We start from the raw sequence: 15,836 nt of genomic DNA, 5'->3' as shown, positions 1-15,836 counted from the left end.
GATAGCTACTTTGGGTTTAGAGCTGTATATATTGTACTTATTGGGTGTTCTCTGCTTCAAAGTAGTTCTCAGAGCTAATGACTGTACTTCTCAACAGATAGACTGGTAAAAGAATAAGCTTGTGAAAGCCCAGACAGAAACTTGAAAACGTGATTTTTCCTCCACTTTGGGATAATTTGAAAGTGAAGAAGTGATCAGAATAATTGCATTCCCCTTATAGCTCAGTGCATTTTAGGTGTATTTTGTGATTACGTTTTTAAATGCCTTGCTATTTGGGTGATGTAATAATCATGGCAAATTTACATGAAGAAATCAGGAATGATAAAACAGGTTTATTCAAATTTAAGAGAAAATAATTTAAATAAGTCTGGATCATAACAAGAAATGAAATGCTTTTTGCCTTGAATATTCAAAGAAGGCAGGGTGATAACCTAAGATTTCTCCTTTCTGTGATTACATTATTTGACGATTATGGAAGTATAATTTCCTTGGAGAGTTGGTTCTGCAATTTTTATCAGAAGTTACCTGTGCTGTAACTTCAAATGACTGCCTTTTTGAGTTTCCTTTCTGACAACACAACAGAACTGTCAGCATTACAATATTTATTTGCATGTTCAAGGCTGCCTGAACCAACGGTCGTCTGTGTCTCCTCTTCTTCCTTATCTATAGCTCATCCTGTTTGCCACAGTTACAAATCACTTTGTTCATTCAATTAGACATGTGTCACTTTGGAAAGCCACCACTTGTCAAACTGCTCTTGGATAAAACTGTAGACTGCAACCAGTTCATTGTAGGACTCAGGTCTCTTCACATTTTAAAGTAACATGTTATAAGACAGCAGTTTTTTTTTTTTTTTTTTTTTTTTGAAAGAGAATTTTTGGCAGTTCAGTTTTAAAATCTGACCTAGTATTATAATAAAAACCTCCTATATATTATTCTGGTCTAGATATGTTTGTTTATATATGTTTATATTATGTGACCCTACACAACGTCTGTATACTTCCTAATCTTTTGGAATGCTACAATCAAGTATTCCCAACAGTGGTGAATTACAGGGGCCCTGCTGAGGCTTGATGCCTATACTCATCCTATTGTTTTCTAGTCCCTTGGAGAAATCCTGTCGCTAACTGGCTATGAATTTTATGTTGTATTTTCATTATAACTAAAACATACCTAGGACAGTTCTCCCCCATGTTTGTTTGTGAGGGACTCATGCAGGGATAGGGAAATATGTGGAAAATGCGTGGAATATAATTTTAAATAATGCAACCAGGAGTATTAACATGCATGGTTGGCACATGTCTCTGCATTTTGAAAGACCACGATTCGCCTTAGCATTACTCACATCACAGACCGTGACTACCAACGCTTCAAATAACAGCGATGACTCAAGGGAAGCTTCGAGACAACATATGGAGTGCTCTTCACGGGTAGGAGTCCCTTCTTCCTCTCTTTTGAAGTTTTAAAGTTTTCTAGATAGTTTCAAGCTGCCTATGTAGCCAAGGATGATCCTCAACTTCTGGTTCTCCTGCCTTCACCTTGTCACAGGAACTAGAATGGCAGGTGTGTGCTACAAGCCTGGCTGATTGGGTGACCTGGGTGAAACCCAGGGCTCTGCCTGCTAGGCAAGTGCTGCTCCCCCAGGAGACACCACCCCTGCATTTATAATGTATGTACTGTGTGTGGTGCCTGAGATGGGCCCTGTTCCCAGCCTTTGGGACTGCAAACTGATGACCAGGACACATCGGAAGGAACAGAGCCAAACACTGTTGCAAAACCAGGAAAGGTGTGAGAAGGACTTCTGTTTTATTCTTCTTCCAGAGTGACCCATGCTTTACCTGTCATCCTCTCCTCAAATACTGACCTGGAAACTACTTCCCAATCAATATATTTAGATAGTTGATATACTGTTTTTTTTTTTTTTTGATTTTTCAAGATAGAGTTTGTCTGTGTAGCCCCGGCATTCCTGGAACTAGTTGTGTAGACCAGGCTGCCTTGAACCCACAGAGATCCACTTGCCTTTGTCTCCTGAATGCTATGATTAAAGGCATGTGCCCCTACTGCCTGGCCCCATTACTCTTATTTTTAAAGGGAGAGCAAACATCAAAGTCATCACTCCAAAGGTGACTGGAGACCATGAACATTCAATTGTGTAATAGTCTCATCCAGCATTCCAACTCTTCCAAAAAGTCAAAAGGGATTGACTCAGAAAACACAGACATCTCTAGCTATTTATAGGAGAGTAGAGACTTCTCAGTATGAGAAGGCTTAAGACAGGTTAGAGTTGGTTACCTTACAGCTCCACTTTTATAAATAAGGCACCTTGGGATGCTCTGACATGTGGACAAACACACAAATAGAATGTCAGAAAGGAGTAGAGGCAACAGAATTCATTCCCACATGTGCTATGATGTATTTTTGGTTTGGGATGTCTGAAATGTGTTTCTTTGGAGGACATTTATTATCATATTATCAGGACTGCCAGAAATAGTATTTTAGTTTCTTTTTCCTGAAACTATTCATTTATATTTCTGCCAATAGTCACAAAATCAAGCTACAATATTTTTGAGTGACAGGTTTTTGCTTCTTTTGTTTGTTTTTTCCTAATGAAGACTAAATAGAGCTTGGGAAAAAAAAAAAACTCAGCTACACAGTTGGAGCAGATTAATTGCCTAAGAGTCTCAAATCTACTGGAAATCTATTGGTAAAGTCACACAGGCTTTTATATTTACTTAAACTAATTCACTTTGCCTCCAGTTTTGGTGATCCCTTACAGGAACCTTCGACACACACGCTTCAGTGTGCAATTAGAAATTCATACTGAATTTGTGGAGAATATACTCACACAGACAGAGTGATTTCACCAAAGTAAGCAACTTATGCTCTAATGGGAAAATTACTGTGAAAACGAACATAGGGACATTTAAAATCCAGTAAGAGAATTATGTAATTCCAGGCCTTTTATGGTCCTCAAGTTATCTCCTTATCCCTTTTTTTCTGACTAATTCTACTCCTACAGTGTCCACAGGATAGAACCGTGCTGTAGTGTGGTCTGTGTAAGGGTGGACAACGTTAACTGCAGGCAGGCACTTACCATTTTGGACATCTAGTACGTGATGCTTATCCAACGTCCAGCCACCCATGTTGGAAGCATCCAACTCATAGCCTTGCAAAACAGCAGTCCGCTTTTCCCACAGTGTCAGGTCCAAACATGACTCATATTCGTATCCAACTGACACTGTAAGCAAAACAAATCACATCACATCCTCTCAACCACACAGGAAAAAGATGTGTCTTACAATTTGGAGGGAAATTCACAATTGTGTTCTGAGATAATAGCACTACTCATTTATTTATTTATTTGTTTGTTTTTTCATTGTTTGAGACAGGGTTTCTCTGTATTGCTTTGGAGGCTGTCCTGGAACTCGCTCTGTAGACCAGGCTGGCCTCAAACTCACAGAGATCTGCTTGCCTCTGTCTCCCGAGTGCTGGGATTAAAGGTGAGTGAGTCACTGTGCCACTCATTTATTAAGTAGTTCGTTTTTATTTAAGGAGATTTGACCATATGAAAGACAAAAAACAACCATCTGCAAAGGTTATTTTATACTGATTTAATAGATGATAAGCCCCCTTTCCCACCCATATCACTCTCACAAGGGGTTCCCAACACAATATTAAGTCCAAATTGAGAAACTAGTTAAAAATCATATCAAGTAAATTTGCAGCAAATTGTGATTAGACAAAGTCAACTAAAATAATATTTGTTATATAAATAAACAGAATTGTTTAGTTCCTAAGAACTTTCATTATGGAAAATATTTATGGTAAGTATTTCTGCATATCAGGGATAGACAGCAAAATTAATACTAAATTAATTCCAATTCACAACGAAAAGACTTTTCAGCATTTACAGTGAACCAAGGATTTAAAATTTTAGGAAAAAAGGGAAAAGTAGTAACTATCTAATTGATGAAAAACAATTCAAATCTAAACTAGATATTACTTTTGGAGAGCAAAAAATGTAATTTTAAGTAAAATTGAAAATGTAAACTCCATGTTTTTCTTTAGTTGCCGATATTCTGGCTGGAGCTTGAAGCTGTACTAGACATGTCAAGCTTTGATGGTACCATCTAGTTATTCAGTGAAACAAGCAGTTTGATGTTTTCAGTTCATCCTGCCACTGGCCCTCTGGCCAGAGGAGCTGAGACAATGCCTGGATCCAAATTTTGTTTGATATTTTGCTAAACACCATGTCGGTTGGTATCATCTCAGTGTCACATTCAGAAAACATTAACACGATGATAAAAAGTAGTGAGGTCAGGTTACAACGGAAGGAAGAAAAATACATGGGGAAGGGGGTACCACAGGGAAAGCAAAAAACATGGAAACAGCAGGAAGGAGAAAGAACGCAATACCCTGAAATCTCTAAGATGATTCTGGTTAGAAATGAGATACCTTCCTTTTCCTAGAGAGGATCAAGAACAACCAGCCCGTGATTTTTCTAGATGAACTTGCTGCCACCATATCTGCTTATTCAGCTGCTGGCCATGGACAGGTTCCTGATAATTTTTCTTTATAATTCTGACCTTGAATTCACTTTTTCAATGCACAGGGCATTTCCACCAAACTTACCAACTGCTTCCGACAGGCCATAGACTTTCTGATTATATGCATCTGTCTTATCCCAGATAAATGTGTAGGCCAGGTTTGGTGAGGCAGGAAACCACTTCTGAAACAGTCTCCCAACCACAGCTACCATCAGATGGACCTTCATGAGGTTAAATGGTATGACTGCCTGGGTCATGGTGATCTTAAGAACTGACTTGTACCCGGCGGCTCTGGAACTCAGGTAGGAAAGCCTCAAATCTGTTCCTGGAATTGTGGTTTCTTCATGCAGGACCTACGTTTGAAAAAAAGCACACGCTTCTAACTGGCATCATGTATACCCACATTGAGAAGATACAGCAAACAGAATCCAGCAAAACACAGGAAACAAGAAACAGCAGGGTCACCATCATTCCTAGATAACATCTGAGCCATTATTTTATCCAATAATTATAAACAGCTCTGCTGCCAGCCTAATGACCTCCTCCAAAACGCTTCTTGCCATTTACCCGGAGTTAATCACACTCTTCATACAGCTGTTGGATGGCAGTCACAGGAGTTTCACTCACTATTCCAGTCACTTGGAGACCAGAGCAGGCACTCATACAATGGTTAGCTCAGAACGGAGAGATATGACATCAGCTGGTCCCTAGAGACTAATCCTACATCTATGGAATCATTAGCCTACCCAGGTCACTGTGAGAAAGATAGGAATAACAAGGAAGGCAGACTCATCTGGGTTAAATAGCAGTCGATTCCATACACATGTTGAGATGTAAAGTAACAACAGCATATTCTCATATTTAATTGCATAGTATATGAGCTAATGCTTTAAAGCTGTGCTATTTTTTTCTCAGAGAGTAACTAAAATGCACATATAAGAAAAAATATATTTTTTGACTATAGAAAGTTGATTTTGATTTCTGATTTTAAAAATTTACTTTTATTCATGTAAGGATTCCTCTACTGTACAAGAAATGTATTTTTAACCTTATGTTTAGCTGTCAATGTGAATAGCTCAATGGATGGGAACAAATTTAGGTGGGTATAAGAATATCAGATGCCCAAATATTACCTAACCATTTAAAAAACATTTGTATAGTATATAAAAACTTTTAAAGAGTTTTCTAAAGAGATTCTTTCTACTAATGTTCTTAATAGTTTTGTGACTAATAATAGCTCTTTATATCTATCTATATCTATCTATCTATCTATCTATCTATCTATCTATCTATCTATCTATCTATCTCATGTATATTGTAACATGCAAGGCTGCCTTTGTTAAGGGTGCCTATCTCACCTCCTGTCAAAAAACGCGTCTTTCTTCAGATACTATTACAAAAATCCACAACTGGTCAAATTGCAGCGGACAACTGACCATGGTGTTCCCAATGCCAAAAAATTCATGTAAGGCTTGGGGAATATCACAGATGGATAGGAAAGATAGCAAGAACCAGAGGACCAGGACATGTTTACTCTGTGTGTGTTTGTGTGTGTGAAACTGCACCCATGAAATCTCAACAATATAGTTACTGGCCAAACAAGATCTGAAAAACACCACCACCACCAGCTTACATGCCCAGGTGGATAGGGTAAATCTCACCTGGTCCCAACCCTAGTTGAAGAGCTATGGGTAGTTAATGGTAGAATCAGTCTCTCCAGGTCAGTTATCCAATCCCAAGCAGTGAGCCATGAACACACACACATCTGAGCAACGTCAAAGAGACTCATTTGGCTTATTTATACATTTCAGAAGGAGTGGGGGCATAGGAGGAATTGTTGGAGAAGAGAGAGGGGCAGAAATGGTGTAAATAGAGTATTCACATGTGAAATCCTAACAAATAAACAAAATAACCTATGTTTGAAACCGACCACCTCCTCTACCATGAATCAGATGATATTCCTAAAGTTAGACTACATCACTGTATACACTAATGATTCAGTCTGAAATGACTGCCTTTCCTGATGTAAGAATCTAGGAATAGGGACTTGGTGTTCACTCCGTCTCTCAAGCAGCACAATTAGGAATGGTGTACACAGTTTGCTACCTCCCCATTTTAATTTCTGAAGTTAAGCTCCAGGTGTTCCGGACATGACTATCAATGTGCATAAGTAAACCAGCTAGAAGCTGGCACTGGACTGAACCAACTTTCACTGTGGTCTGTGAAGCAGGTGGCTTGAAGAGGGATGTGATGAGAGACAAGAGACTACGAAGGCACAGCTCTAACAAGTCGATGTCATACAACTGGGGTCTTGACTAACTACGCTGACTGGATTCAGTCAAAGAGTCATTTTAAGGAAGGCAGTTTATGAACACAGTGAATCTTTCTAGTTTATTTTTTATTTTTATCCTCCCACTCCATTCACTCAGAAACTTCTTAAAGCCTCCCTATGTCCAAGAAAAGCATAATAGGATGAGGACTGGATAACCTAAAGGGAACTCATTCTATTGTGACAGGATGAAATGCCAATGCATTAGTCTGGAGAAAAGATTTCTATGACTCTTGAGTGGCCCAGAAAACATGATATATTTCCTCTTAATTTATTTTCAAAATAATTTCCCATACATTTGATAGTCTTTCTTACTTGCAAGGGAATTAATTAGTAATCACTTCCTGTGACCTGCTAGGAGTTGCTTCTCTATTTCAAAATATTATGTTATTCTTAATTTTAATAACCGATTATTGTTGCTGTCATCATTAGCCTATTTCCATGGAACAAATATCTGTAATTTAGTTCATGAGAGCACCCATTTCTCCTATGTAATTTAACATTACCATGTTACATTTTATTACTAGGAAATACAAATCCTGCCAAAATGGGAAAATACACCCTTAACTTGGCTTGCGCCAGTCGAATCATCTGCTAGCCCCACTCCTGACCCTGTCAAACACTCAGCAGCGACATCCTGCACTTGACTCCCTATGTCCGTCTATTCTGCTCCCTTGCTGCTATTTCTCCCCCCTTTTTGATAGTTCAGCATACTTGCTGCCTGAGCTCTGGCCAGACAGGCACGGAAATAAAGTAAGCAAGAGTCTGTTCATTATGTCTGTTTCTGCTCAGTTATGTACTTTGTGATCCCATTTAGCCCGACCCTCGGTTCCATACTGCTGAACAATTCAAAGTCTCTCCTGCGTGGATTTTCTTCTGCCTCTTCCCTCCTCCATTTAAATTATTTTCCCATTTGATTATTTTCGTTTTGACATTTATTCATTGGTATTGTGTACGGATGGAGTGGGCGGGTGTATATTAATTGTTTGGTTTCTTCAGTCATTTTGGTTGATGAGCTCACTGAGAGGCAGCACTCTGGTTGGTTTACGACTGGTTCCTATTTACAGTGACTGCTATAGAACAAGTATTTCATTCATGTCTGATGTATTTTAAATGACTTATTTTCAAAGTTTTACAGATGTATACATTTAACATATGTGTGGACGCACTGTGGGAAGCCAGAAGGGGAAGATGGATTCCCTGGGGACAGAGTTATAGGTGGCTGGGATCTGTCTGACATGGGTGCTGGGAACTGAACTCTGGTCTTTTGGGAGAACAGCAAGTGCTTTTAGCAGCTGAGCCATCTCTTCAGCCCTGTCTATCTTTTATTTTGAGACAGGGTCTCACAAGGTGGCTCTGAATTCATTTTGTAGCCCAGGAAAGCCCAGAACTGAAAATGCTCCTCTCTCAGCCTCCTGGATGGCTGGAATTACAGGCCTGCACTTGTAATTTTAGCATAAGGTTAATTACTGTTGTACCTAATGTCCTTCCTTTAAGATTTGAAAGTTATATCTGTATACAGGGAAAGGAAACAATCTATAGCTATTTCAATAGGTAAAATGAGCATTTAATATAACTATTTCTTTAAAAGTTAGGTATTTTATTCCCATAGAGGCTAAGGCATTATGAAATACAAATTATTAGACTTTAAAACATAACTTATATTTAGATAATACCTTTAGAGAGCTAATGTTTCTAAGGCATTTTCCTACTCTAGCACACATGCCATGTGTTACAGAAACAGGAAAGCACTAGAATCCCACAACTGTCAAAAACTATCCCTTGGTAACTGGTGAGTGGACAATCGTGCCAGCTGTAATCTTTACCTGTGTCTCAGGGATGATAGGGCTGTCTTCGGGAGAAGATCTGAAGAAGGTGGATAAGGGTGATGACACAATGATGGGACTTGGCCTCACAAACCCACTGAGATCACAGCTGGGAATGTCGTTCTCTTCTTTCTTCATGACAAGTGTATCCATCACATAAAAGACATTCCATGGAATCCACACAGTGTGGTATTGAGTGAGGAATGGGGAGCGTTCAAATACCAAAGTCAGAGATGCGCCGCCGTTTGCCACCAAGTCAAACCTAGAACAGACGAAGTACACTTCGTGAATTGTCACCCTACAATGGCTAACATGGTGAGTTGTCACCATACAGTGATTGACTTAGTGAGTTGGCACCATACAGTGACTAACTTAGTGAGCTGCCATCATATGGTGACTAGCTTAGTGAGCTCCAGCATTCAGTGGCTAACTTGGTGAGTTGTCACCATACAGTGACTAACTTGGTGAGCTGCCACCATACAGTGACTAACTTAGTGAGCTCCACCATTCAGTGGCTAATTTGGTGAGTTGTTACCTTACAGTGACTAACTTAGTGAGTTGCCACCATACAAAGGCTAACACTCTCTTCAAATTAAGATGATTCATAAAGAAAATAATCTTTTTTTTCCTAATTTTTATTAAATATTTTCAAATCCATCCCCATAGGGAATTACATAGTGTACTCACACACCCCCTTCCTAGTCACCAATTCATCTATTTGCATTTCCCTAAACTTCCTCTCTATTCTTTGGAACCATCTGAACTTCAGTTACAGACACCAAGTCATCAATCAGTATTTCAACAGGAATCTTCAAAGACAAAAAAAACATTCTCCGATAAAACCACAATATTATATCACGCCTCAGATAAGGGAATGAACTTTTATAGCATATGAGTACATGACTTGATCTCCGCCTCTCTCACTGTCCCAGGTTTTTACAGTCTGAGAGTTGTTGCTTTTCTATTAAAAAAAAGAGACAATAAAACATGATGGGTGATGGATGAATGCCCAGTCTTATGCTTAAAGTACTTCAAACAGAGACTGTGTTATGTGACTGACTCACATTCCATCCTGGCGGGTAATAGTATATCCGTATTCTGAGTAATGTAAGAACGAGACGTTGACGCCAATAAGTGGGGTTCCATCAGCGGTTAGGACTTGGCCTCTGATGACAGACGCGAGGCTGTGGAAAAAGCACAAGTGTTTGAATGAATCTCTGCCTTCCCAGGCCAACATCTTCATGATTTACAGATAATTCAGACTAAAGATAAAATATCACTCTCAAACACAATCAAAGTCTATTCACAAAAAGCAGACCTGAAACACATCAAGACAATGTTCCTTTTAATTCAGTGTAATTTACTTCTTTAAATGCCTGGTGCTTACCCTGAGTTTTAATTTGTTGCAATCTGCTTTTTGGAGCATTATCAAGACTAATAATTTAAGAGATGAATTTTAAAAATTATAAATGATGCTTCTTTTCATAGATCATATGTATGACATATTTGAAGAAAAGTATACCTTCCAATTAATTCTGGGGCAATCTGTAAATCTGCTGGGATCACTAAGTACAAGATTTAAGGGGGCAATAAGGAACATGTGTGCAGCAAGTTTCAATCTGCTCCTGGGTCTCCGTGCATTAATGCTATTCAATGCCTGCAGACCCAGGAGTTCTGTGTAAATCATTGTCTTTTGCTCAGTGAGACACGAGACACCTGCTTTCAGTTACTGGTTGATTTTCAGGTCATTTCTGCCCTGTGTAGCACCAGCTGAACGCCACTGCTATGCCGTTAGCAGCTCCATTCCATTAATTCATAATTTATATTATTTAGTGAGCTCAGCTGAAAAAAAAAGTGCACTTCTGTTTTGCCTTTTGGGGTCTTTTCATCGCGCCTTCTGAAATGTCTCCAACAGCGCTTGCAGAATCAACTGGTTAAATGAAGATTTATTGACTCCTTAACGGAGTGTCCTGTTATGTCTCAGATACCGAAATTGACAAAGTATGTGAACTGTGTCAAAAATGCTTGAGATGCGAAGTTTGATGAAAAATTTTCCGAAAAAGGAAAAACTATATATATATATATATCTATATATCTATATATCTATATATCAATTTCCTCAACACACACTCATCAGCTTTTCACAGAAAGTGCAGAGAACAGTTCTCAAGGCCCTTATGAATCTGTATAAGGAAAGCAAGCATTAACCTCTTATTGAAAGGACTTTCTCCAGGGAGCACGTGGGTGCTATCCGATCCAATCAGGAAACTGATTCGATCATAGAAGGACTTGGCAGCTTGCTGAGATGGTGTCTGTAGACTTTGGCTAATGATATCCTGAGGATCAGGCAAGCCACGGCAGTAGGGCTGATTTTGGCAGGAACTCTGTAGGCAGCAATCAGGGTCCATGCAGTCAACGAGTCCATCTGCAGAGACAGTAGCGAACCAGTTAGACGGATCTGCACCTCGTGCCGTGGCACACAGTGCCTCGTGCCTACTGGTGGGTTTGTTCCGTGTCACTTGATTTGCCACTCCATATAGGACAGTGGTCTCTATGTGGCATCCTTTTTTAAGCCAGGAGAAATACAGATATACTACTTGCATCTGCTTTTACAGAAAGTGAAGATCTAGATTGAGGATGGTTGAATGTAATGATGTAACATTTATTCCAAGTGAGGTTTAACTGATTAGAGCACCTTATTAGTAGGAAGGAATCAGGACAAGTTGTAAACACAATTATTGGAGCCCTCTATATTTTAGGGAAATGCGCCAAGACTTCCCATACTAAGCACATACAGAGAACAGTTAGGTACTATTGAAGCTCTAACGATCAGGAAAGGTAATAATGCAAAGTGGGCGTGGAGGGAAGGTGCTAACATAAACAAGCTACCATAAGATGGGTGAGGTTAGCCATCGGCCTCCCATAGAACCCATTCTTCTAAGAAGGGGAAAGTATGCTCCAGAGGGAAGTAAGCCATTTAAAAAAATTTAAAGTAGGATATTCTAATTTGTTTCCCCTAACATACAGTATTATTAAAACAAAACAACAACAAACAAAACAAAACCATGGAAGTGTGAATTAGTCATGACAATGGAGGGTATAAAAAAAAATCAGAGCTGGGCAGTGGTGGTGCACACCTTTAATCCTAGCACTTGGGAGGCAGAGCCAGGTGGATCTCTGAGTTTGTGGCCAGCCTGCTCTACAGAGAGAGTTCTAGGACAGCCAGGGGTACACAGAGAAACCTTGTCCTGAAAAACAGAAACAACAAAAACAAAACCCAAAACAACAAAATGTCAGCCACGAAGCATGGACATACGGTCTTCCTAACATAAAGGAGCATGGATACAGTTACCAGTGTCTTCTCCAAGAATATTACAAAGGAGCACTTGGTGGCTTATAGTCATGCACCACGAGATACTTACATGTTATTTCTGTTATCATGTAAGTCAGTGGTGCCGAAAGACCTGAGATACTGCCTCCTAATGCTGCATGCTTACCCAGTGCACAGCCAGTCACATAAATCTGGCTGCACAAATATAACATCAAGCACATAATATTTAATAGTGGCAATTGATGATTTTGTTGCTAGTTTATTATTTGTTACATGGTATCATTTGCCATCACCTTAGAGTATATTCCTTCCTATTAATGGAAAGGTTATTTTAAATGATGTGATGACATGATATGACAACAGAAGCTTCAAATATCTCATGGCACTGTAACCCTAACCCTAACCCAGGGCATTGACTGCCTTATATGTCTAGGTTTGTGGAAGACATCCAGATACCTGCACAGTGATCAAATAGTCTGGTGATGCAGTTCTCAGAATGAACCTCTGCCATGAAGTGAGGTATGAATGTATTCTGTATGAGGCATATCACCAACCATGTGATATGTAAGTGGCTGTCAATCAATGTGATGATATCATCTTTTGAGCCCATTTATTCACCTGTTGAATACATAAAACTGGACCTGCTTGGTAACCGTATCTCTGAGAACAGGTTAAAAAAAATTGCTCGAAGACACCAAACGCTCTTGGGTAACTGACAAGACAGTTTAAAAATCTTTCCACTCAAGTATCAGACTGTAATGTGACCTTATGGAAAACTCAGGTGAAGATATTTAAATGGTGTTTATGTTTTATTTATATAAATAAAAACTTATCCTAATGATTTATTTGCTTTATACCATACTTAGTTTGCCCTTTCATTATCTGATGGCAAACATTCAAAAGGAAGTAACTATGTTGATGAGTTGGCAAGATGGGTACTCAGTCAAAGGTTTATGACCTGAGTTTGACCTCTAAGACCCACTTAGTGGGAAGGAGAGAACTAACTCCTGCATGTTGACCTCTGATGTTCCTAAGCCCGCTGTAGCATGTGTTCCCTTCTCACACACCAAATAAAAATGTGCTAAATTCTTTTACAAAAGAAATAGACTTAAATCAAATTAACTTTCCTGTCCAGGAGGAGGCCAACAGCAACACAGGGAAGGTAAGAAACAAGAGACGGAGGGGATATAATCCTTAGCCACTCTGTCCATGCATTGTGCTTACTTCTCTCACTCCCACCCTTTCCTCTAAATTCTCATTTCAGTATTTTAGCTCTTTCAGCTCTCAGACTATGTGCATATGCACATGCACTCCTTCATTGTGCTTTCTGGGGACCTAAAGTGTCAGGGTGACTTTCAGGAATTACCCGAGGAGACTCTCTGTCCCCAGTGTCCACTGGGATAAGACGTAAGGCTATGAAGCCAGGGATGCTCCAACCATCTTCGTGCCACCACAAAACCTGTCTGGAAATCAGTCCATCAGTCCCAGAAGAAGTGGAGTCCAAAGCTTGAGCAAAACCCAACGGGTTATATAGATAGCGGCCTCCTTGGAGTCTTTCAGTAAGAGGCACTGGACCTTCTGGGCTTTTTAGTTCTAGAAGCTAAGGCATACCTTTTTACTGTGAGTCTATTTGGGTTGGACTTTCCTTAATTCCTTGAAACTGGAAGGAATAGAGCATCCATAGATAGCAACTACAATTCTCTTCATTATTTCCTTAGAAGTTGGAGGAAACGTGTTTACTAAGGGCTACTTGACTTACACTTCTGATGTTGGTGTCTTTTTACATACCTAAATGTTTGTGGTAATTTCTATCCACATGTAAATGAATGGGTCTGAATTTCTAATGAGAGATATTACATATTTTTCCTTACAGCTGGCATTTTTTTTATGTAGATGTTGCATATTCCGAAGGTCATGGGCTGCTAACTATTTGAGCAGCGTGCTTATTTCTGTGACAAAAATCTAAAACCATGTGTTGAGATAATCAAATGATTCTGAGCTTTGAAACCTCATATAAATTTATCAAAATATTTCTTTCCTACTGAAAAAGCCATAAAGATGAAAAATGCCTAAATATTTCTTGCTATTTCTAGTGGAAGAAAGATGAGGCCATGCTGTGGCCCTATTCTTCACAAGGATATATTATAATAATGTAAGAGATAGGTTTTTTTTCTCCATTTCTCTTGAAATAGAAGGATAGTTTTCAAGACCGAGTTCTCTTGGCCTATTGCTTCAACACCATTTTTGGCTTCAAAAACAAAATAAAACAATCCCTGAAAACCTATTCTAACTACTTAATGGTGACTTATGATCATATGTTGTTTTTATGGGGACTTTTAAACCTATGCTCCATGATCTCCTTCACATAGGTACTCTTGGCGAGCAGCTTTTGACTGTGACTACACATGCTTCAGACAGTAATTAAACACAGCTATTTCATATTCTTGTAGACTCCCACTTAAAACCACTCCGTCACAAGGGAAAGTACTTGCTAGTTTTATATTTTATCTCCATTAATCTGGCAAATTAGGGGTTAACTGATCCCCACCCTAATTCTCTCACAGTGTCTTCCCTTAGGCAATATATGGTGCAGCTGCCAAAGAGGAACGCTCAGATTTAGTCATTCATCTTTGTTAGTTTATAAAAAGCAAATGTACATCTGGCATGTAGTCTGCAGGTCATAAAACTGCTTGAGATTGACACCTTCTGAACTAATCAGTTGGAAATGCATTTTTACAAGCCTCTCTGCTAACATCCATCAGGGAAAGAATCTCATTTTCAACATGCAAGATGCAGGGACACACTGTTTGTTATTTTTCTGTAGAGTTTATCAGTAACTTGCCCAAGCAAGTGACGGATGGTTATGAATCTGGCTTCCTATAACTTGAGAAAACATTTTTCATTCTTTGTCTGCTCTCATAGCAGTGAGGCCTATCTAGTACAACTAAGTTGATTACCTACTTGCCCAAATGTACAGTGTAGCAAAATTGTCTCCGTGGAATAGCTTCTCCAAATCATTGGGATTCCACCGTAGTCCCAAGAATGTTATGTTGGCTTACATTTAGCCTAGAATAGCAGCCATATTTAATAACATTAATCATAAAAAAACTAAAGCTCAGAAAATTTCAAAGCTCATTGAATAGAAACCTCAATTATTAGTCAAGAGTTTTTCTTCACTTTAGGTTGCATTGTAAGTGGCACTGTGATATAAAATAGGTATATAATTTATGCTCTCCTCCACTCTGTTTTTAACATTATTGCTTTAGCTATATTCTGTCCATATTTTAAATACATTCTTCTCTTTTCTGAGGCATTTTCATTGGTCTTTAATAGTGGTTAGTAAGCTTATTTTATAGATTGCCAAATAATAGGCATTTTAGGTTTTGTGAGCCATGTATATGAAATTGTCCCTGCAAAAGGGGTATGACAATAGAGAAATGGATGAATGCAACCACAGTGTTTCAATAAATGTCTATTTACAAACATTAGCCTGTGGCCACAACGGCCAACCTCAGGTCTTGCTTCCAGATTTCTACATTGTCCTATTCTGATGACAGCTTTAAATCACTTTCTATCACTCTTGATATATTTTTCTGTCAGATTTAATCAGTACACTTTTTGGTCAAATTATTGAAACTCAGACTCCAAGCTTTTCCTAGATTACCTTTGATGGTGACTTTGTTCTGTTTGCCCATACTCTCATTTTTTTTCTTCGAAGTATGGACACTTCATTTGTTTTAAAGGTTTTATTTACTGATTGAAAGAATGCTACAAACCTATTTTCCTTAAAGATAATTATCATC

At 38.9% G+C, this 15,836-nt stretch overlaps 1 protein-coding gene across 1 annotated transcript in view; it reads right to left on the bottom strand.

The window, feature by feature from the left end:
- Positions 1 to 15,836, bottom strand: part of Tenm3 (teneurin transmembrane protein 3) — a 590,659-nt gene that overhangs the window by 51,875 nt on the left and 522,948 nt on the right. The window contains exons 14-18 of the mRNA XM_027391059.2: positions 10,911 to 11,127; positions 9,767 to 9,886; positions 8,703 to 8,964; positions 4,633 to 4,900; positions 3,095 to 3,238 (exon numbers count right to left, since the gene is read on the bottom strand). Of these exons, the coding sequence (XP_027246860.1) occupies positions 3,095 to 3,238; positions 4,633 to 4,900; positions 8,703 to 8,964; positions 9,767 to 9,886; positions 10,911 to 11,127 (1,011 nt within the window). The remainder of the gene's footprint in view (positions 1 to 3,094; positions 3,239 to 4,632; positions 4,901 to 8,702; positions 8,965 to 9,766; positions 9,887 to 10,910; positions 11,128 to 15,836) is intronic.

This window comes from Cricetulus griseus, assembly GCF_003668045.3.
Source record: "Cricetulus griseus strain 17A/GY chromosome 1 unlocalized genomic scaffold, alternate assembly CriGri-PICRH-1.0 chr1_1, whole genome shotgun sequence".
Classification (NCBI taxonomy): domain Eukaryota; kingdom Metazoa; phylum Chordata; class Mammalia; order Rodentia; family Cricetidae; genus Cricetulus; species Cricetulus griseus.
Note: the sequence above shows the minus strand (reverse complement) of the source record. Positions and strands in the feature narration are given on the sequence as shown.